This window comes from Amphibalanus amphitrite, unplaced genomic scaffold (assembly GCF_019059575.1).
Source record: "Amphibalanus amphitrite isolate SeventyFive unplaced genomic scaffold, NRLGWU_Aamphi_draft 000704F_arrow, whole genome shotgun sequence".
NCBI classification, from domain to species: domain Eukaryota; kingdom Metazoa; phylum Arthropoda; class Thecostraca; order Balanomorpha; family Balanidae; genus Amphibalanus; species Amphibalanus amphitrite.
The window spans coordinates 255458-277800 of NW_024882198.1; the positions used below are offsets into that span (position 1 = coordinate 255458).

General features: G+C 55.6%; 2 protein-coding genes and 1 long non-coding RNA gene across 16 annotated transcripts; 2 read left to right on the forward strand and 1 right to left on the reverse strand.

Moving 5' to 3' along the window:
• The first annotated feature begins 534 nt into the window (after positions 1 to 534).
• On the forward strand, positions 535 to 14332 carry LOC122364875 (AT-rich interactive domain-containing protein 1A-like). Of its 2 annotated transcripts, XM_043335669.1 has the most exons (4): positions 535 to 745; positions 2422 to 2480; positions 10505 to 11114; positions 11160 to 14332. In XM_043335669.1, the coding sequence occupies exons 2-4, from the start codon at positions 2439 to 2441 to the stop codon at positions 13079 to 13081; spliced, it is 2574 nt and encodes an 857-aa protein (XP_043191604.1). In that variant the 5' UTR covers positions 535 to 745; positions 2422 to 2438; the 3' UTR covers positions 13082 to 14332. The 2 variants fall into 2 exon arrangements, with proteins under 2 accessions (XP_043191604.1, XP_043191603.1); XM_043335668.1 differs by having other exon boundaries at positions 10505 to 14332.
• LOC122364878 lies at positions 8094 to 16400 on the reverse strand. Of its 2 annotated transcripts, none has more exons than XR_006253644.1 (3): positions 16360 to 16400; positions 15596 to 15714; positions 8094 to 8190 (listed from the first exon to the last, which is right to left on the reverse strand). It is a non-coding gene; the product is annotated as an uncharacterized LOC122364878 (long non-coding RNA). The 2 variants fall into 2 exon arrangements; XR_006253645.1 differs by lacking the exon at positions 16360 to 16400 and adding an exon at positions 16136 to 16160.
• LOC122364876 (phosphoglucomutase-like) lies at positions 15997 to 22298 on the forward strand. 12 transcript variants are annotated; one of them, XM_043335682.1, is made up of 11 exons: positions 15997 to 16248; positions 17146 to 17403; positions 17611 to 17773; positions 18168 to 18283; positions 18591 to 18747; positions 19113 to 19303; positions 19530 to 19684; positions 20215 to 20466; positions 20771 to 20954; positions 21357 to 21485; positions 21777 to 22298. In XM_043335682.1, exons 2-11 carry the CDS (start codon positions 17158 to 17160, stop codon positions 21864 to 21866), a joined length of 1683 nt encoding a protein of 560 aa, XP_043191617.1. In that variant the 5' UTR covers positions 15997 to 16248; positions 17146 to 17157; the 3' UTR covers positions 21867 to 22298. The 12 variants fall into 12 exon arrangements, with proteins under 12 accessions (XP_043191617.1, XP_043191614.1, XP_043191613.1 ...); XM_043335679.1 differs by having other exon boundaries at positions 16017 to 16035; XM_043335678.1 differs by having other exon boundaries at positions 16239 to 16284.
• The last annotated feature ends 45 nt before the right edge of the window (positions 22299 to 22343 follow it).

A 22343-nucleotide genomic window follows, 5' to 3' on the forward strand; every position in this document is an offset into this window, starting at 1 on the left:
ATTCGATTTCATTGCTTAATAGCTTTGTGTTGCCGGTTGGTTTCAGGTTGACACATTTTGTTTAGCTCCTGCTATAAAAATTCACCGATTTATTTCCCCCATTGGGCTCAGGTTGGACAAGTTCTTTGATGAATGATAGTGCAGGCTCCTCCCATGAAGTCGGTAGATCATCACTACACTATCATCTCGGTCACCTCTTTAAGTGGTCCCATTTTGAATAAAATGAGCGACGACATTCCGTCCATCATTGACCATGGGCCCAGGGTCGGGCTAGTTCAACGGACTCCTGTTCAGCAGACTGCCAGCGTCAGCGTCCAACTATTGCAGGCAGCCTGCACTACACTGAGATACTCCTCGGACCACCGATCTCCGTCAGAGCCGAGAAGAAGTCAGGATGTGAGAGGAGGAGGCGTCCCGCCACCGTCCGTTTCCGGCCCGGGTCTGCCCTCGGGCGCCCGCGGCCGTCGAAAGCTTGCGGTCGGCGCGTCGGCCGGCACCGATCTAGGTCTGTGGAGTGAGGCGGCCGGCCGGCGGCGAGCCTGGCGCAGTCGAGACGCAGCTCCAGCGGCGGCCGGTCGCAGTGGTGACCGACTGCTCTCAGTCCCGGACTCTGACTCTGTGTGCCACCCGGAGCGGACGGACAGTACGGCGGCTGTGTGCGGACTCGGACTGCAGGAGCGCAGCGGAGAGACGGAGGAGCAGCGGCGGCGAACGGTGCACTGTCGGCGGCTCGTAGAGGCAACAGGTGAGGTGACCGACGGGGACTTGGGGGAGAGGAGGTGAGTGGCGACAAGTGTGCAGCAGAGACAGTGGCAAAGACAGCTCGGAAACGTTGAAGACGCGAGCGGGCAATCAGAAAACTTACCACGGAGTGTAACCCCGATCCGTTCTTTAGCAATCCGCCTACTTGTTTTATGGATCGAATACATCTGTTGAAATGGGACTGCGAATCAACTTTACCGCCATGGTAGGCTAAATTAATAAGTTTCCTGAGGATCCAATAAAAGAGAGCCGGTCGGCAGCCAGCACCAATGGTCGACCGGCCAGCGACCTCCGCCGACCGAAGACCGAAGCTTGCATAAGTCATACTTGTATAAAAAAAAGTAATCATGCTCTTTGTATTCTAAAATACCCGACCATGAAATGCTTCGCATTTTTGGGAATGTAGGCTCTTGAACGAATATCATCATAGGTCCAATGAACTGGGACGATTAAATACGTTATCGACCAATTCATAGCCTGGACATACATGGTAATAAGAATACCTTGCAGATCGAAGAAATAGGTATAGTGACAATCGGCAATCCACACAAATTTTTTAGACCGGTGATGAAATTACGGTCGTCTACAAAATGGCACAAAATGCGTCATTATGATGCTCAAACAGAATAACACCATATCAGCTTCATTCCATACATATTTGGCCCTATCAGCGATGCGACCACCCCCAAACAAACCCATCGCTTAAAGCTGGTTTCCAAACAGGCAGTGAACCAGTTCTCAGATCTGATCGCCATGAGTAGCACCCTGCTGCCATTATAACCCACTATGTGCCGTTGTGTCACTGTAATTTCGCACACGGACTCTGACGCAGCGAATACCGTCAGTGGAGGTCGTCACCGGCCCACCATGGGTGCCGGGAGCCCACCGGTGCACAGCGCGGGTCGGCGCAAGGTGCCGGTGCACCGGTGACCCGGCAATCCCCACACACCGGGTGACCTCCGACCCCTGCCGACCTGCGGTGACCTCTGCAGGTCGACCGGTGTAACCGGTGACCCGGTGCTCGCAGCCAGCTGTCAGGTCCACGGCTCGGCGCCCCTGATCCCAGCGAGGGCACACCCCCGGGCTGTCGGCCGTGGGGACCCGGGGGTAGGGATGACCGCAGACACGTGCCGGGCCCGCTCGGAAGCGCCAGGCCGCGCCGGTTCCGGTGGTGGGGCTGGTGGCCGCTCCAGTGGCGGGTCGGTAACGCTCTGGTGACTGTCGGAGGCAGTGGGACGGGACGGTGGTCACCGGGGGCACGGGCCGAGCCTGTCCAGAGCGCGGGGCGCCGTGAAGTAGCCCACATTACAACTGATGGCTATCGAGCTCTGTAGAACACTGATAGGGCTGATAATTACCAAAGATTTGGAAGGACGGCTTGATTTGATACAATGCCACTTATCAGGAAGTAGGAGAGCAGAGGCGACTTCAATGAACACCGTTTAAAGTAAGGGTTGCTAATTGCTCACTTGGAGTACAAGAATGTGGTGTGAAAAATCTACCTTGGACGTATGAGCTATTACCCATCGTTGTTATTGGCACCTGTACCTAAGTGATATTATCTTACCACCTTACCTTAGATAACTGCGACTGATTTCCGGATTCCATTCTCCGCTGTCACTACATGCTACTGACGCATGGTTTCTGTGTTCGTTTCAGAGCCGTGAAGGATCGCCATGCTGCTGCGGAACGTTCTTCTGTGCGCGCTGCTCGCCCTGGTGAGTACCCGAGTCCCGACACAGTGTGATTGGTCCTTACACGCCCGTGAGCAGCTTCAACATGCGTCAAAGAACAGTGGTGTTTTTGGCTGTACTTGGTGACTCAACCATGACTTCCAAAACTGTGCAAATGCCACGAATATTACAACATAATGTATGGTTTATAGTTATCACTTATTCATAGTGAGACACCCTCCATTTCATGGGCTATAAACGGACAAATATGGCTAACGGTCTACCATCGGCTAAATTGAAGTTGTTTCTGTCGGTCCCGGTGGTGGGAACGAATGAAGTGGTGACAATGACAGGCAAAACTGTCACCATCATCACATATGCATGCAGAGTTCACAGATAAATAATCTCAAGAGAATCGGATATGTGATAGGAATAAGAATAACGACATTCAGAGATTATGTACGAAGGTAGATATGGGGAATCCTATCCCGTAACGAAAGGCCGGTGTATCATTAGTCAAAGCCGCCTCAAGCGCGACAGTCGCTGTGAAGTTTCACCACTTTCGGACCTACGCTTCACGAAAACCGTTTACAGCGTCATGGTTTTGGTAGCATCTGTTCGGCCAACCGATTGAGCTTTCTCGGCGCCGATTGTCCGAGCCGTTCACTGCACCACTTTCCCGAGCTTCTCTCTGTTATTCCCTGACCGAAACTCTAAAAAACGCACACACAATGTCCGCCCACCCTCCCCAAACACGGACCGCAGCCACTGCCGCCGGTCCCAGCTGGTGTTGGGAGTCGAGAGTTTTCGTTCCGCTCCAGCTGCTCCGGCTGAATGCGTAAATCATACGCTTCAGTAAACAAGCTGGCCATTACTGGCTGTTGTGACACAACATTGGCCGGCGGTGAGAATGATCCATGGGCGTCACATTTCAATAGGAGACGGGAGGCGTTCCGTGTTTGGATAGCGACAACGGGCCGACTGAGGAGAGATGATGCTTGTTATTCATCTCGGCTTTCCAGTCAGGTATGCAGTGTTGGTCCGACAGAGCCGTCTTCTAACGAACACACTCCGACATGCTGAGAGCTGTGCTGTTCTGCCCGTGGTGAGCTTCCCATTTACCACAGTCCAAAGCAGTACAAAATACAATGGGCAACATATCTACTAGCCGATCTTTCAGTTTTCACAACATGGATCATCATGCAGTGAGGGAAAGAACTCATGACAGCTCTCCCGAAAACTCATATGAGGGATTAAAACGTCACACCGACCACCGTGCCGTTGTCCACTGCACGACAGCTCGGCAACAGCCCCGCCCGCGGCACTCCGCCTCAGCGGACCGCACAAAGACACCGCTCGTTGTGCCCGGGGCGGCGCCGGCGCACTCGGGCGCCGTTCCGGCAGCCCTGGGGCGTCCTTGCGCGCGGCCGCGGTGGCTAACTGGCCCAGCACGCGGCGCGGCGGCACGCGGTTCGCGCCGACCGCTACTCGGTCGCGCCGGTGCCAATCGGGCCGGCGGCCGCCGCGGGCGCCGCCGCCACACCGGCCGGCGCGCGCGCCCGTGCCGCGCGGCTCCGATCGGTTTCCGCGGAACTGGGTCAGCGCGAGGAGCTCCGGAACGGCGCGTCACGCCGCCCAGAGAGTCGACACGATGTGTCAGAGCCGTCACAACTCACAGAACGACGTCCAACAGGACAGAAGGGCCGTCAGTCGGTCACGACGAGGCTCTCAGAGGTCGGCGGCCCAGCGGCGGCGGTCGCGAGTGATCTTCAGAGGTAGCGTCTGCCGCGCCGGAGCCCGGGTCACCCGGGTCACGTCTGAGCCCGCCGTCAGCCGCGGCACCAAAGGTCACAGCACCGCGCCACGCTGACTGCCGCGACAGCTGGGCACGGCGTGCCATTGACGCCGCTCCTGGCTCGCTGGGAGACGGCACGGCAGCCTCCCTCCTCTGCTGGTCTCCGCCGAGCCTGTCCGTGCCCCCGGGCGACGAGCAGCTGCCGAGCAGAGCGGGCAGAGCGCCGAGAGCAGATCCGCCGAAAACCGTGTCAGTCGGCGACCCAAGTGGGTCGTCGCGCCGCGCCGTGCCGGGACGCGACGGGACGGATGAGTGGGATGGAGGCCCGAAGGGACCGCCCGGATGGGACGGACAGAGACGAATGAGAGGGATGGAAACCGGCGTGCTGCTGCCAACTTACATGTTGGCGTATACGATACATTCCATAAACTACCAATGACCACGTGTTTGTAAGCGATGGCATAGTTGGCAGAAGTCCGCCGTTTGCCACGTTTGCCCTGTTCTCAAAAGATCGAATCCTGCTGAGATAGCTCCTACAGCATTGCTGTATCGTTCTTATTTCATCTCTGCCAGCTCGGCAGAAAAGCATTCATGACATTTCAGCTCCACCAGCCCCATGAGCCGCCACTCTCCCTTCCTCCACATCCCCACGCGGATATGAACGGCAGCTCGAGCGGCACGGTCAGCGAGGCGCGGCGGTGAGCGCTCGGCCGTGTAACTCCCGCGGCCCCACTGACCGGGCGTTCAGTCCCCAGCGGACCACCTTACGCGCTGTGTGACGCAGCCGATACGGAGCCCAGGCACCAGACACACTGACCCAGATGTATCGGATGCCGCGATGATGACGTCTTAGCGGAGTTACTCATGTGGAACGGGATATTGAGGAGGAGCGCACCGACAGGATAGTCTGCAGCCTGGTGCAGCGATGCAGTGAAGCATATGGTCGTCATAACTTAATTATTCATGCCGATGGACTTTAAGTGCCTGTAAATATCTGGTCATATAACCCCTCTATTTATGTTGAATCATTAATGCCTGTGATAACCCATTTATGACAGGCCGCGAGCGAATCATCACATGAATCGCAATCTAACGCGCTGCAAAAGCGAGCGGTGACGTAGGTCCACAAATGCCTTGTTTTTCACTTGTCTCGGCTTCTCTCCAGAGGATACTCGCCCCCTGTATCCGCAGGCTGTCCAGGCGTTCTCGGCTCCAAATTGTTCGGCATTCTGTTGTTTGGGGCCGCGTGCCATCGTCCCGTTAACGACCTTAATGAGAGGGTGGGCCGCGGGCGGTCGGGCGAGGTCCGGACCGCCCTCATCGCGCCGTCTCGCACCATCTCGTAGGGATGGGGCACAGACAGGCGCGGCCAGGGCGGTGATAATGATCTAGGGGCGGCCGACCTCGCTGTGAAGGCATGCCGTGTCCCTGGTCAGCTCCGCTGACTCAACTCCGCTGATTCAACTCCGCTGATTCTCACCGATCTGGCTCGGTGGTAACATTGAACGAGCCCTGGCCTCCGTTCAAAGCCCTAGTTAAAGCTTGAGGATGTGATAATCATGATAATCATTCACTGGTCTGCCGTGCCCTACAAGATATTTCCTGCACTAGCCTTCTGACGCTGACCGACCTGACCCTATCCTGAAATGCAGAGACAGACAGACACGCCACGCGCGAGGGGCGCCCCGTCAACCGGAATCAATGTGGGAATCGAGAAACGCACAGCCGCGGCGGCAGGCGGCGCCCGCCGTGGCCGTTCGGACGAAATGAAAGCTGTGGCTCGGAGGAATGCGTGACGAGAGACCCGCTTCACACATGCAAATCACAGAATGGGCGGGATCTTCCAGTGGGAATGTCGTGCCGTGCTCCTACGTTCTAGGACGAGCGTCACGGCACAGTAACCAGGCATCCCTGAGTTACAACTCAGTGTACGTGAAACGTTTCACATAGTGTGCTTCCAAATGTAATTGGATGCGAAATTATCTTGAAATGAAGTGGAGCTTTCGTAATGTCAACAATTCAGCTCAACACTAAAAGCAACTGAGGCGAAATTTGAACGGCACTTCAATGCTGCAATCGTGTCATAATTTACAACTCAGTGCATATATTGCGAATAACAAACGAAAAGTAATTTTCAGGAACATGATAACAGCAAAGTTTGGTTTCCCAATACAACACTAACCCGTATAAAGCGGCTCAAACTGCGTCATAACATAAACACGTAACCATCTCTCCAGAAAGTAATAGCACTAACGGCATCGAGAGCGAAACTGTCACTCTTCCAACGGGAGACTGCATTTTAGCACAGCGCAGTAGCACTGGAGACTGCAGCGTCGGACACGAAGATATCGGAGACCGCAGCGCGCCACACAAAGATAGCACCAAATCGCTCACAGAATTGTGCAATGGCCAGAGGTGTGGCGGTCTCTGGTGGAGAAAAAAGAATAACATTTCTAAATAGTTGAAACGCGGAAGTGGCTGTCCGACCGGGCGCCGCCAGCAGCCCTTTCTCGCCGGCCGGCCGGACGGAAGCGGGCCCCGTTCACCAGGTGTGAACGGTGCGGTAACCGCTCCTGACTGAGGGCGGAAGGAGCGGCGCCAGACGCCGAGTGGGTGGGAGGCGGCGCGGCGGCCGACCGCGGCCCGCCCCGGAAGGTCAGGGGTCGCCGCTCGGGGTCACCGCTGGGGTCAGCGCCGGTCGCCCGGCTGACCCAGTGCCCTTCGGTGCTCAAACGTTCCGCAGCGGCGGCGAAATGGCACCACGACCGCCGCGCATGGCTGGCATTTCAGCACGGCGCGGCGGGGTTCATCGGAGCAACGGGAGGATCAGCGTCACGATCTTGCGTCAGAAATATGCCACAAATGATCGCGACACGTCTCCTGTATCAGTAACATTGCGTCGCTCCTGGCATGCCTGATTCCAGTAACGGTAGAATAACGGACTGCGTTTCAGCACCGGCATTTGAGATTGTTAGATCCATTGCAGATACAGCTCTCCTGACCCAAGTCTGCCGTGTACCGTCTCCTCTGCCGTGTCATCCTCTCTGGAGTGCCCCAATTACGCCGTCAATACACCGTAGTCCCAATTACTGGGCCGGCCGAGCACACACCCGTCGCGTTCCAGCGGGTCGTTTGGACTCCTCGGGACCACAGCGGGTCACAGGTTCAGTAGGGCCGCCGACGCCGCGCCGCCAGTTCGCCAGCGCGGCCGTACAGTTATAATGAGATAATATATTTCCGCGCCTATTACAAACTCTATACCGCCAGCTGGCAATTGGCGCCGCCAGTGTGGAAATGGGCGGTGCTACCTACGGAAGATTGGTGACCACTGTTATTGACGCGGCGGTCCTCCGTGCCTCCGGGGCGGGAATAGGTGGTCAGCGCTGACCTCTATGTCATGTGCGGTATATGTGGGTGACGTGACGATATTAGTAACGCGGCACGACATTGGATGGGTCAAAACAGCCGAGGAAACCAGAACAAAGTGGCTGCAACTTTGACAAAGATTCGGCAAAAACGGTGGAAGCCAAAACTGTAATCTTGGATGAACAAAGCTGACGAAAAGCTGATTATAAGTGGTATGAATCGACCGATGGAAAAACAGGCTCAGGATATAATGTAGTGGAGACGAGAGCCGGCGTGCGCGCAGCGACACGTCGCGTGACCGTATCACGCGGAGGCGGCCTGTCGTGCGGAGTGCCGGCTCGCCCGCTCGGCCCGCCCCGGCTTCTCCCGGGCGTATCATGTCCGCGCCCGGTAGGAATGGGGACAGCCCGCGGCAACTCCCGACAGCGAGAGCCACACCTATCTGACCCACATCCCAGGTCACAGGAGCGACAGCGCTGCCGTGGTCAGCGACTTACCTGTGACGTGCATGCAGCTCCAAACGAAACATCCAACTTGAGCGGGAATCTTTGGCTGGCAAGTGGTGACACGATGTTCATCTCAGGAGTTCGGCATCTGAAGAAAGAAAACGTTTGAAACACTCGTGATTATTCTTAAGGCTGTAACTAAATGCTGAACAATTATTATACACGGGTCACCCATTTGCCGTCCGCTTTACACCTTGTTTACGCCCGTGCCATGTTCTGTGTAGGGGAAGGTGGGGTAAGACGGACCAGCTAAGGTTTGAGGCCGCATATCTTGCTACACTGCTCTCGTAATTCATATTATTTATAGTCTTCGGAATGCTGAATCCTTCCTCTGTTGATATGTGTAAAGACTAAATTTCAAATTAAAGACATCTAGGTGGTGGATGCTCTTAAAGAGGGACATGTCAAAAACTCGGACAAGAAAAAACGTGGGGTAAGACGGACCACCCAGCAGTCCCTGCTATCCGTTCATGTGTGTTACACTTCTGCTCTGTACTCTTGTAAGAAAAAGTAACCAGAATGGTAAAATAACAAAATGAGCCTTTATTCTTTACTCATGTGTGATGGAAGTGCAGCTAAAAGCTGGGAACATGTGTGTTGATTGTCGTTTGGCATGAATGCATGCTAACTGAGCACTTGCATGCATGGCTCACATGCAACAAAGACTCGTTCCTGAAAAATTAGTTTACTTAAACTTGTGTCAATGTTTTGGAAAAAAAAGTTTCCATATGCAGGGTACAATGGACCAGCAAAGGGTAAGATGGACCACAGTGGTCCGTCTTGCCCCAAATCTAAATTATGTCATTATCATGACGTATATGTCAAATAGTTAGCCCAACATTGCAAAACCTTGCCTTTCCTAAATTGTGATTATAACTAAGTTTATAACTTTGTTCTTCACAGTTAAGTGCAAAATAGAAACTAATCATGCAAGAAAGGCGCCGTAATTGAATCACCCGTAGACCTCTTATATTAGATCGGTTTGACGAAAAACAACATTTTTCTCAATAACTCAAAAGCTATGCATCCTAGCAGCATGAGCCCAAGGTGGCCATTGTTACGAAGGAAAACAAACATAGTGAGTGCATAAAGCAGTAGATACCAGCAGCGGTTCAGCCGGGAGGGCTGGTGGTCCGTCTTGCCCCGCTGGGCCGTCTTACCCCACCTTCCCCTATGTCCAGGTGAATTTCTGTTTGCATCCATGTACTATTGTTTGCGTCAATGCGATGCTCTGTTTACGTCAGTGTGATGTTCTGTTTACGTCAGTGTGATGTTCTGTTTACGTCCATGTGCTGTTGTCTGCGTATACGTGCTGTTGTTTGTGTCCGTGTGGTATGTCTCCTTCCTAACTGGGCCGCTCTCCCTCGTTCCGCGCGTCTCCGTTGCGTCAGCGGCGCTGTGCGCTGCCAGGTAGCTCGGCGGGGGTCGGAGCGGCGCTCCATTTACGTATTCGGGATGAGTGGGTTAGTCGATAAACGGGGTCAGACACGTCCGGCCGGAGCCCGAGGAGTCGGCACGTCACCGGCCGGCCACACGGCGCGCGGAGAGCGAATCTGCATGGACTTCCCAGTAGATATACAGGGCAAATCTGCATTAGCCGGAATGGCTAGCGGTTATATAGGACTGATCTGCATTGGCCGAACTGTGGATTACGTATACGGAGCTCATTGGCAAACGGTGGTAGGGGGAGCGAGAAATAGACTCGGTTTTACCGACCCCCAGAATACGTTTATGGTAACGGGACGCCGACAGTCAGCGACAGCGTGAATCCGACAGTTGGAACTGCACGCCGGCCACAATCCTTCGTCCGGGCGCGGCGCACATCTGCGACCGTTGGGCGAAATAGCGGCGCCGGCGGTGCCCGGCGGGGCTGGCCGCGGGCGGTCCGTTGGACGGACCATCACGGCTCCGCGCGCCACCGTTACCAATTGAGCACCGTCCGAATCACGCGGTGCTGGGTTCCCATCGGAACCGGCCGGTCAGGAGGACACAGAGCGGCCGCAGCCGCCGCCGGCACGTGCGCCGGCCGGCCGAATGTCGGCCACCGGCCGCCACTGGCGCTCCCACGGCCGGCTTACGCCGCCAGGGTGCGAAACAGCCGCCGTCCGGCCGCTCCGGACCAGCCCTAATGACAGCTGTCTGAAATTCCACCGGTCAGCGGGCGACAGATCCGAACCGCCGGCATGTTAAACGCACCGTGACGCGACTTTCTCGGGTTTGACTGATGGGGAGACATCCGTGTGTTTTGTTATATTTTCCCACTGCCTGTTCTCGATCTCGATGTGTGCTAGCATAAAATGACCACCTGACACGAGACTATCATCTACCCAAACAAAAACAGTAATCAATGTATCTCATACGACTGCCCTCCATCTGACCAGAGTCCCGTGTTTCTCTTTCAGGCGGCCGGCGCTGAGGAGGAGGCCACTCAGGTCGTCCAGGGAGTGGCCGTGGCCGAGCCGGGCGCCGAGCCCGCCGACCCGGCGCCCGCCGAGGCGCCCCTGGAGGCTCAGGCGCGTTCCGACGACGCCCCGGAGGAGGACCAGCTGGCGCTGGCCTCTCAGCTAGAGGAGCGCGACTCGGGCGGTCACGCCGTGCACGCGCCCCCCTCCGGCGGCTACAGCTCGGGCGGCCACGACGACTACGGCCCGCCGCGGCCGCCCAAGGGCAGCCCGCCGGTGCCCGGACCGATCCCCGTGCCGTTCGCGGTGCCCGTCAGGCCCGGCACGGTGGTGCTGCCCAAGGCGCCGGCCGGCGCGTTCGGCGGCGGACACGGCGGGGGTCACGGAGCTGCCGTCGGCGGCGGACACGGAGCCGGACACGGGGTGGCTGTCGGAGGAGGACACGGCCGGCCGCGGCCCGTCTACAAGCCCAAGCCGGCCCACGGCCCTCCCCGCTACCGCCCCCGGCCCCGCCCTCGTCCCCACAAGCCCCGTCCCGTCTACGGTCCGCCTCAGCCCAGCTACGGCCCGCCTCCTAAGCCCAGTGCTGAATACGGCGCTCCCAGCGGAGGACACGCTGCCGGAGGACACGCTACCGGAGGACACGCAGCTGGAGGACACGCTGCTGGAGGACACAGCTCGGGAGGACACAGCTCTGGAGGACACAGCTCTGGAGGACACAGCTCTGGCGGACACAGCTCGGGAGGACACAGCTCTGGCGGACACAGCTCTGGAGGACACAGCTCCGGAGGACACGGCGACTCTCACTCCTCTGGCACGGTAGCGTCTGGCGCCTACGTGGCCCCGCCGCCGCAGCAGTACGAAGATGGCGGCCACGATGCCGGTCACGGAGGCGGCCATAATGCCGGCCACGGTGGTGGGGAGTCTTACAGCGCTCCGGCGGACGACTACTCGGCGCCGCAGCCGTCCTACGCCGCTCAGGTCCAGCCGCAGCAGAGCTACTCGGAGCCGCAGCAGAGCTACTCGGAGCCCCAGCAGACCTATGACGCTCCCGAACAGACTTACGACGCTCCTCAGGAGACATATGATGCCCCTCAACAGACCTATGACGCCCCTCAGCAGACGTACGACGCCCCTCAGCAGAGTTACGAAGCGCCGGCGCACCCGGAGCAGACCTACGACGCGCCGCCGTCCCACCAGGTGGCCGAGCAGTACGGCGCTCCGGAGGCTCAGGCCCAGGTCAGTTACCAGACGCCCGAGCAGCCCGCTGAAGAGTACGGTGCCCCGGCCGGCCAGTACCAGCCGGCGCCCCAGGACGGCTACGGCGCCCCGGCGGCGCCCCAGGACAACTACGGCGCCCCGGCGGCGCCCCAGGCCGGCGGATACGGCGGCGGCGCCGAGGTGTGGCCCGTGCCGGCCGCCGACATGCCCCGGATCGTTTCACTGGACGTGCAGTGCGACAAGGCGCTGATGCGTGTCTCGGTGCACTTTGACAAGCCGTTCTCTGGCATCATCTTCAGCAAGGGTCACTACAGCAACTACGACTGCGTGCACCTGCAGGCGGGCTCCAACAGCGCGCACGCCCAGTTCGACGTCAGCATCAACTCGTGTGGCACCACGGGCAACTCGGACAGCGGCCACGGCGGCTACGGCGCCGACACGGGCACCTTCTTCGAGAACACCATAATCATCCAGTACGACCCGCAGGTGCAGGAGGTCTGGGACCAGGCGCGCAAGCTGCGCTGCACCTGGCACAACCAGTACGAGAAGGCCGTCACCTTCCGGCCCTTCCCCGTCGACATGCTGGACGTGGTGCGCGCCGACTTCGCCGGGGATAACGTGGGCTGCTGGATGCAGATCCAGGTCGGCAAGGGCCCGTGGGCGGCGGAGGTCAGCGGTCTGGTGAAGATCGGACAGACCATGACCATGGTGCTGGCCATCAAGGACGACGATAACAAGTTCGACATGCTCGTCCGCAACTGCGTGGCTCACGACGGCAAGCGTGCTCCGATCCAGCTGGTCGACCAGGCGGGCTGCATCACCCGGCCGAAGCTGATGTCCAAGTTCACCAAGATCAAGAACTTCGGCGCGTCGGCGTCGGTGCTGTCGTACGCTCACTTCCAGGCGTTCAAGTTCCCCGACTCGATGGAGGTTCACTTCCAGTGCACGATCCAGATCTGCCGCTACCAGTGCTCGGAGCAGTGCGGCCAGCAGGACAAGGGTGGATACGACGCGCCGCACCGCCAGCGACGATCGGCCGACGAGGCGCGCGACGTCGGCATCGACCGCATCATCCAGGTGGTGTCGACGCGCGACCTGGCGTTCGCGCTCGAGACGCCCGCCGGCAACGACACGCAGACGGTGGTGGTGCCCGTGGAGGGCAGCGAGCACCAGATCTGCATGTCGACGCCGGGCTTCGCGGCCACGCTGATCGTCCTGCTGGCGATCCTGGTCATCTCGTCACTTCTGTCGGCCTTCCTCTGTCTGCGGTACCGGGGCTTCAGCGGCGACCGCGCCGCCATGCTCTCCTCGTTCGAGAACCCCATCTTCCTGCAGAAGAAGAGCGGCCAGTTCTGAGCGCCGGGTGCAGAGCCGAGCGTCTTGCCGTTCGGGTGAGTGAGTGTGCACTGCGGGTCCGGCGCCTGGGCCCGGTGTCGCCTGGAGAGGCCCGAGCTCTGGCGGCGCCGAAAGGAACGGTACCCACCTGAGAGGCTGGCACCTCCGGCTCAACGATGATTCAGGTGCCTTTCTGGGAACGCGGGTAGGACGCAGCGACGTCGGTCCGATGGGGACCGACACGGACACGTCAGATGCCCTGACCACAGCGCGGCCAACAGCCTCTGAGGGGCGGCCGACCACCGCGCCGTCCAGTTGGTCTGGTCTATCTACAGCTAGCCCCCGGCGAGCGTCTCTTTCCTGAGAGGGTCGGGTGCCTGTCTATCTGACTGCCAGGAATGCCTGAGATCTGGTCACGACCACAGGCCATGCGGCTAGGCCACGAGGCCCAGAACTGACCCGTACTTCTACCGTCACGACACACCGCCAGTGACCTGACGTACGGTCAGGGCGACCGTCACCACTCCGGGGCCGGGTCACGGGTCAGCGTGGCGCGCCGACCAGCCGAGGTCAGGGCGGGTGACGGGGAACTGCAGGGAGCAGGTAGTGGGCGGGCTCTCTGAGCCAGCCACCAGTGTCCGTGATATGTGAGCGTGTGGGAAGCGAGCGACCGGGCCAACGCCAGCTTTGAGGTCCGGTTCCGTGTTTGTCGTTTGTTGTTGCGCGTATAGTGTTTCTTTGTTTTGTGTTGTGTATCTGCAGGCACTATTTCTATAGCCGGGTGTCTGCTCAACTGCAGAGTTTCGGTGAATCCTGAGGCTGTTTGCTTGTTGTGCCTTTAGGATGTTGTTGTTGTTTGATTTCCTTGTTATCCAAGTGAATGTGTTGCGGTGTGCGTGTAAATGGACGAGTGTTTGATGAGCCAACGTAAAGGAGCTCAGGCTAACGGGACTGCCTGCAATGGGTGTGAATGGATAACGGGGCTGCAGCAGTAACCGCCACCATTCAGCCACTGCACAGACTGGGGTCGGGTGTTCCAGTCGGAGCACAGACTGGGGCTGGGTGTTCCGGTCTGAGCACAGACTGGGGTCGGGTGTTCCAGTCGGAGCACAGACTGGGGTCGGGTGTTCCGGTCTGAGCAGAGACTGAGGTCGTGTGCTTCAGTCGTGTGCTTCAGTCTGCCAAGCCCGTGTCGGTAAGGGAGGGGTGGGAGGGGAGTGTACCATGGACGCTGGCGACCATTATACGTGTAATAAATGTATATATCTATTATTTCCGCGTTTACTCTATACACAACATTGATTTATGGGGTACCCAAGCAACAAGAAGAGCGATTACCATACACGATGGGCATTACCCTCAGTCGCCATCACTGAAACGGCCCAGCGGTTGACTTTTGCGCTAATACCTACTTGCTGGTATCTGCGGCCGTTGCCGTTTTTGTAACGCATTTTCATGCAACATTAACAAGGTCTGAACCAGGGCTGCGGAGTCGGAGTAGAAGTTGGAGTCGGTCGGAGTCGACAGTTCTGCCCGGAATCGGAGTCGGAGTCGGAGTCGTCAAAATCTTGCCGACTCCGACTCCGGAGTCGGAGTTAACGCTGCGTGGCTCAACGTCATGCACTGCACCTGTTTGATTGACGATACTGCGCTCGAAATTAGATTTTGTTAAAAAAAAACCATTTTGCCGTTTTAGACGAACACTTTCAGCGAAAGAAGCAGAAGACGGTGGATTCCCTAGACCCAGCTTTTAATTCTGTACGTTATTTTTAATATTTGCAAAGCGTTTCGGCAAGATGAAAATACCTCCATTATGAACTTCAATATCATGATATGGATTTTAATAGAACCGTCCGAAGTCGGAGTCGGAGTCACCCTAAAATTCATCGACTCCGCAGCCCTGAGGCGGGTCTGAACACATCCTCAGCCCAACGATCGGCTACGCTGGGAATGTTTTATTTAGCGAGGATTGATTTAAACGGCGACTAATTTACCGGTTTAGTCCGTTACCGAGACCAGCCAACGTCGCCAAATAACCTTGAGTTTCGCACTGCTAGGGCCTCGAACACAGTACGACCTACGAACGAAAGAGGATACCGCGCGACGGGACCGCCGACGTATTGTAACTCGCCATCCGACGATCATACGAACAGCACAAACTTTGAGCTCTAGCGGAAGCAATGTAGGTACAGCAGTTTTAGAGTGGAATACTTCGAATATGCAGACATGGAAAGTACATCCCCGGAGTTCCGTCCGAGAGCTGGAGGTCGACCCCGGTCAACAGATCTATCATAACCCGGCCACGAGCCACCCGGCGCGGTGGTCGTATAGGGCTGTGCTCAGACCCCCGTGCCGTATCCGCCGCCGCCGTCAGTTGCGCAGCTAGGTCATAGGCCACTGTGCTGAGAACGGTGCCACGTAAACCGCCTTTCCGAACCAAGGCATGACGCTGCAGCAGACCCAACGGTCGCGGCGTCGACATGACACCCTATCCCCGCCGATGGGGATCGGGGGGATACCGGAGCCGGTACTCACCGAGCTCAGCTGTGTAACGACGCCGTGGCCGTACGGCAGCATCTTGGGCTGCATCAAGTGAGCCGATCTATGAGCCTCACGCCTCACGCGCATGATTCACCAACACTGATACCACGCAGCTGTAAATACAAACAGATTGGTTCAGCATGGTAATGCGACGAAAACATACCGATGTCAGAACTCAGAAGGGACTAAACGTAGACGGTAGAAAAGGAAGACGTTAGCATAACGGTTGGACAGAACATAAGGGGAGAACCAAGGCCCTAAATACAGGGAGAACGTGCCGTAAAGGAATAAAGGTACAACAACTACAACAATAATCTTGCGACATTATCCCATGCCACCAATGACGTCATATCAGTGTACGATCCGTGAGCCCGAAGCAACATACCGATTTCTCTACCATTAAAAACTCGACTTTTGATGACCTTGACCGGGCTGTATTTAGGGCCTTGACCTAAACCTGGCGGTGATTATTTATAGTCACCGTGGCGGTGATGAGATGACCTCAAACTTGTCAGAAATAAATAAAGGACTCACGCAATGGTTTTTGACGCGAGTAATCCAACTGAAGCTGAAAAAAGCAGCAAAGTTCGAGGGGTCTCGCGATCGGCCGCAACCTGACGTACGGACGGTACGCATCGCAGCCCAAGGTGAAGGCAAGGGCCTGCGGATAGGCGAGCGCGCTGGTGGTAACTTTGACTGGATAATACGCACAACAGTTTATCTAATTAGCCTTATCTAAAATCAATTTTGAAAGGCACCTCTCATCCTCCCTTGGCAAAACGCTCAATGTAAATATTCGTCCTTGATCAAGGTCAATGCGCAAGCTACATTTCTTGCGCGCTTGCGACATGTTGACATTTGCTCCCTGAAGGTCGACTCAAAGGTCGTTACCGCCCCCTTTTCGTTCACGTGGTGCTTCACTGGGCCGGGTCGGCATTTCTCTGAGTTATTTTCCATTTTCCATCACTGCTGGAATAGGGTAGGGATTTAAGAAAGAAGGCCATCAGTGTGGATTGATTGTCTTTACAATACATTGGCAAACTCTGCTCTCTAGCTTGAGCAGAGTTCTTGAAAGCTTGATAGGATCCTTTTGATTGAATTATTTCTAAAAAAATATCAGTAAATACATCTAGTTTTTTAATATATCGGCTATAACTACCTTTTGCGCCCTCTAAAGTTGATTCAGCTTTAAAATTCATTGACTGTGATGTGATTTTAAAGTCTTCAGCAGGCAATGCAAATAATGTGAGGAATAAAAGTTCAAATCATGACTCCCACCAATGGGTGTCGATTTCCGCCGAGTTGGGGGTGCCCGGGCGCAGCAAATCCGCGGCCGCCCTAGCAGTTACTTTGACCTGAGCTGTCTGTTGCGGCTCCAAAGCCAAGCCGGCCGAACCAGCGTGGAATTCGAAGAGCTCAGGCATCCCTAACTCTGCAGAAATTGACACCCATGCTCCCTCTATATCTTAATGATACAACTGTTGTGCTAAACAAACACCCAATTTTTGGTAGTTGGATCATTATACTTGTGTTTCTATTGGCAGATCACTGTCACAATGAGTCGTGTTCTCTCAAGTAAGGTGAGCACGACACCATTTGAGGGCCAAAAGCCAGGCACCAGTGGCCTCCGCAAGAAGGTCACAGAGTTCCAGAAGCCCCATTACACTGAGAACTTTGTGCAAAGCACGCTCTCAGCTCTAGGAGACAAGATTGATGGCTGCACACTGGTTGTCGGAGGTGATGGCCGCTTCTTCACCAAGGAAGCTGTGGCCATCATCATCAAAATGGCAGCTGCCAATGGAGTGAGTGGCAAGCTGGTTTCATTGAATGGAATGCTGCTATTTTGTTCAGTGGAGTTTATGACATGTGCAATCTGAATCCAAGGCAAACCTGAAATGTCAAATTGCAAAGCATTTTTTCAATTAAGGTCATGTGTAAATTGGCATGTGCTGCGCTGTGTCAAGTGCTGGAGTTGGCTCTAACACAGCGCCGTGTCCGTCTGTGTGCAGGTGAAGCGTCTGATTGTGGGCCAGCATGGTGTGCTCTCGACTCCTGCAGTGTCCTGCCTGATCCGCAAGCACCAGACCATGGGCGGCATCATTCTGACAGCCAGCCACAACCCCGGTGGCCCCGACGGCGACTTTGGCATCAAGTTCAACTGCGCCAACGGAGGTGGGCGGACGCGGCTCTCCTGATGCAGATAGAGAGATGGATGGGGCGCTGGGTCCTGATGATGGACGGGATGCCTTTTTGTTGTAGCTTGTTATTAAATGCTCAGAGAAAGTAGAAATGTAAGATAAGGTATTTCTGTAATCTACAGATCAGTGTATGGTACATATCCGCTTACCGTTAAAACAGCGATGTTGTCTCGGCTCGCTATCTTTTACCGGGGAGACGGTAAAAGATACCGGAATGGTAAATGCACATCGCAAGCATATTTTGTGTCGATTAACAGCCCCAGATCCGATTATAACGTTTTTTTAATATGATGTGTGTTTAGCCATAAGCTTATTTGTCCGAGTAGGCTGTCATTTCCATTATCAGTAATGTGCGCACGGATGTCCAGGTCCGGCTCCGGAAGCGGTCACGTCGGAGATCTACCAGATCTCCACCAAGATCAGCTCGTACAGCATCGCCGACATCAGCTGCGACATCGACGCCATCGGCAGCTCGTCCTACTCGGTGCGTGACAGAGTCGCGTCAGGGGATCTTAGTTACGTACACTTGCTCTGCGTTATCGAGTTCCGCCGGTCCGCCGGTCACATAATTGATGTAAATATGATTTATGAATTATAAATAGTTTTGTTGCATAAATATCAATGGCCTTCTGATGAACTCAGTTATCCAAACTCACATTGGTTTGAGTTATCCATTGTAACTGATGATATCTGTTATATGATTTTATCCCCAACCGCAGCCCCCCGCCCTGAGCGTGGTGCCAGCCGCCGCTGTCCCGGCTGACGGCTCTGTCCCCGTGCTCCCTCCCCAGGTGGACGGTCGTCTGTTCATTGTGGACGTGGTGGACTCTGTGGACGACTACGTCCACCTGATGCGGCAGATTTTCGACTTTGACGCCATTCGACAGCTGCTGACGGGGTCGGACGGCAACGAGCCGCTCCGAATCCGGGTCGACTGTCTCAACGGAGGTCGGTTGAGTCGACGATAGGTGGATATGGGACGGGTTATACCCCACGTAATGCTTCGTAAACTTCGACTACTTCCACTGCTTCATCTAACGGGCACCAGCCGAGCGGTGCCGATGCTGACTGCCCAGCCCCGGGCTTCCTGTCTGATTTCCCGTGTGTATCCAAACCGTGGCAAAGACAGCTTTGTGAGGCAATTGCTATCAGCTTTCCGGTATAATCTCACAGGTCACCGTTAAAGGTAATTATTTTACTGATCATTGATTTGCCTGTGCCACTCTGGTGCCGGTAACGGAAATGTATTTGTAGCGTGTTTCGTCATACTGTTTATTCTGGTTGTTAACTCCTCTTGTTCCTCTCGCTGACAGTGACGGGCCCGTACGCGCGGCGCGTGTTCTGCGAGGAGCTCGGCGCGCCGGCGGACGCGGTGGTCCACAGCCAGCCTCTGGCCGATTTCGGCGGCCTCCACCCCGATCCGAACCTGACCTACGCCAAACCGCTGGTGGAGGCCGTCAAACAGGGCGGGCAGGGCTTCGGAGCCGCCTTCGACGGAGACGGGGTGAGTGCAAGATCGCCGCGGCGGAAGGAATTGTTGTATTGACTCGAAATGGTCAGGAGGTCTGCTGCTTGCTGCTCATGCTTACAAGTATTTATTTAAAAATTTAAGAATATTCGTTATTTTGTATTAATTGAAAAAAAACGTTTATTATTCATTCAATGATGCAATGATGTTTACTCCACCCACTCTTGCAAATGTCTGATCTTTTTTCGTGTCCACTCCACAGGACCGCAACATGATAATTGGCGAGGGCGCGTTCTTCGTGAACCCGTCCGACTCTCTGGCAGTTCTGGCCAACAACCTGGACTGTATTCCGTACTTCCGTCGGCTGGGAGTGCGCGGCCTGGCGCGCAGCATGCCGACAGGGTGTGCTCTGGACAGGTGAGCTGCTGTGGGAATGGGGAAGGTTAGAGTGCGCGGCCTGGCGCGCAGCATGCCGACAGGGTGTGCTCTGGACAGGTGAGATCTATATAGGCAATGCTGTGGCCGATAGCTCGACAATAGGGGTATGGGAGTTATCAATGGGCTTAAGAGGCTTACAGAATACGGAATGCCACACCGGTGCGACACTCGTCGAGGACCCGGTACCGTCCCTTGACAATTAGAGTGTCTTGAAGGCGTTGGACGTTGGTAGTTGGAAGCCAAAAACTACGGGAAGTGTGACTGCGATTCGAGGCGCGATTATTGCAGAAGATGAACGGAAATGTTGGATTAAATGGAATTCATTTGCAGAATACATGACTTGTTGCTGGATATTTTACTGTGTTTCTGGTCATATTGTATCATACACCGGTGTCCAGTCAGATGTGGTAACCGTACCACGGCACGCATGAACAGCTGCTGCCGTCATACGCTCCGATACCCCTCCGTGCCATCTGTCCCCTGTCTGACTCTCCTCCGTTCATCTCCAGGGTGGCGGCCGCCAAGAAGCTCGAGTGTTTCGAGGTGCCCACCGGCTGGAAGTTTTTCGGTAACCTGATGGACGCCGGTCGGCTGTCGCTCTGCGGCGAGGAGAGCTTCGGCACCGGGTCGGACCATGTCCGCGAGAAGGACGGTATCTGGGCGGCGCTGGCCTGGCTGTCGGTGATCGCGCAGCGCCAGCAGAGCGTCCAGCAGATCCTGGAGGCGCACTGGGACCAGTACGGCAGGAACTTCTTCACACGGTGAGACGCGGCTGAATGGATTCGGTGGAGGCTACTGCGGCAATAGAGATTGACGTCGTTTATTGATTCGTTGTGTCTTGTCCCCATATCCTCTGTTTTGTGGCTTGTTAAGTATTCTTAAAAAAGTGTACTTATTGTCCTGCTGCTGGTGTGAAAAGAACACTAAGATGGTTCGCCATCCTCCATTTGGAAAAAACGTTTATTTTTTAACGTATTCGTTCCCCAATAGCTTACCTTTATTCCACTCGCTCTCACTCGCGTACTCTGTACTCACCCACCCCGTCTCCCGGCCGGCTCCGACCAGGTACGACTACGAGAACTGCGAGTCGGCGCCCTGCGAGAAGATGATGTCGGAGCTGAACCAGCTGGTGGCCGACCCGTCCACCGTCGGGAAGACGTACTCCAGCGGCGGGAAGAGCTATACGGTCAGCAAGGCGGACAACTTCTGCTACACCGACCCCGTCGACAACAGCGTCACCAAAAACCAGGTGAGCAGCGGCGCGCGTGGGACGGAGGGAATGGAGACAACGAAAGATGGACAGACGTCATCAGGATAATAGCTAATGGGATGAAATGAGTGTGTGCTTTGGTGGTCGAAGGATATTTATTTTTGGTGAAGGCCTCTTGTTGGGTATGATAATCCGTGAACGTTTCGCTTATACAGCAACTTTCAATTATTGCTCAGCAACAGGATAAATTAGGTTTACTTGTTGGCAAACATATCAAGCGAGGGACCTCGACTGATGGACATTGGACGCCGATGACCACCGCAGCCTGACCGTCCTTAACTCCCAACTCATCGTCCACTGTGTTGTAATAGCAGGTCATGTCATGACATTTCACCATTCAGACTCCTCTGAACCGCTCCTTACACGACCCACGTTCCTCAGGGCATCCGTCTGATATTTTCTGACGGCTCCCGGGTCGTGTTCCGGCTGAGTGGCACCGGTAGCAGCGGCGCCACCGTGCGAATGTACGTGGAGAGTTACGAGAAGGACAACACCAGGATGGACGCGCAGGTGAGTCAGAAACACAGACGCTGGTCCCACTCCCCGGTCTGGGTAAAACGGACAACGGGTTCGGCGTTAAAACTGATGTTGCAGCCTAGCAGCTTAGCTGCTACAGTTAATTCTATTTTCGACATGAAGAGTCGAAAAAGCATTGTGGGATAGGTATGCGATGTTTGAACTACTACACTAAAAAACAATATTTGGCTCGACGATGTAACTATTCCCGTAATGAACGTTTCTCTTCATGTCTTCATCCGCCGCCGTATGCGCCGTATGTAACAGTTGCTCTTTTTCCGTTAGGCGGCGCTGGCTCCGCTGGTGGATATCGCGATTACCGTCAGCAAACTGAAGGAGTACACGGGCCGCAGCGAGCCGACCGTCATCACGTGATCTGCCAAATCCACCTCCCCTCACTGGGTCGGCTTAGTGCCCCCTCCCCTCCCCTCCCCGGGTCAGCACACTGCTCTGAGTGCTCCCTCTCCCCCCCCCCCCCCCCCTGCCGGGCAGCACTGCCGGCCCCTACCTCTGGTGCAATCTGTAGTACTCAGTAGTCTGACTGACACAATCGCCAGTAAGACATCCTAGTTTAAACTCGTTAGGTCAACTAACTCAATAAGGGCTGTTAAAGACAGTTTATTGTGGGCGTTCAACTCGGTTGTAGTTGCCTCAAATTGTTGGCGTTGCTTGGCTGGTTTTCGGCTGTGCGGTTGTTTGGATTTCGCGTTAACCTCCCAGAGGTAATCGATATGCGCTGTTCAGGGAAGAATGCATGCTCGGGCTGCCTGTTAGAATTTAAAAGTTGGAAATATAATGTTTGAGAAATATCTGCTTTTGAAGTTTCAACTTCACCAAGTCATTGTTGCATAT

What these genes read in the sequence shown, in the direction of transcription:
- LOC122364875 (XM_043335668.1), top strand. Translation starts at nt 2,439, where the DNA reads ATGCTGCTGCGGAACGTTCTTCTGTGCGCGCTGCTCGCCCTG. An exon ending in TGTGCGCGCTGCTCGCCCTG is followed by an intron (nt 2,481 to 10,504) that starts GTGAGTACCCGA and finishes TTTCTCTTTCAG; the next exon opens with GCGGCCGGCGCTGAGGAGGA.
- LOC122364876 (XM_043335682.1), top strand. Translation starts at nt 17,158, where the DNA reads ATGAGTCGTGTTCTCTCAAGTAAGGTGAGCACGACACCATTTGAGGGC. An exon ending in GTTCAACTGCGCCAACGGAG is followed by an intron (nt 17,774 to 18,167) that starts GTGGGCGGACGC and finishes ACGGATGTCCAG; the next exon opens with GTCCGGCTCCGGAAGCGGTC. An exon ending in TCGGCAGCTCGTCCTACTCG is followed by an intron (nt 18,284 to 18,590) that starts GTGCGTGACAGA and finishes CTCCCTCCCCAG; the next exon opens with GTGGACGGTCGTCTGTTCAT.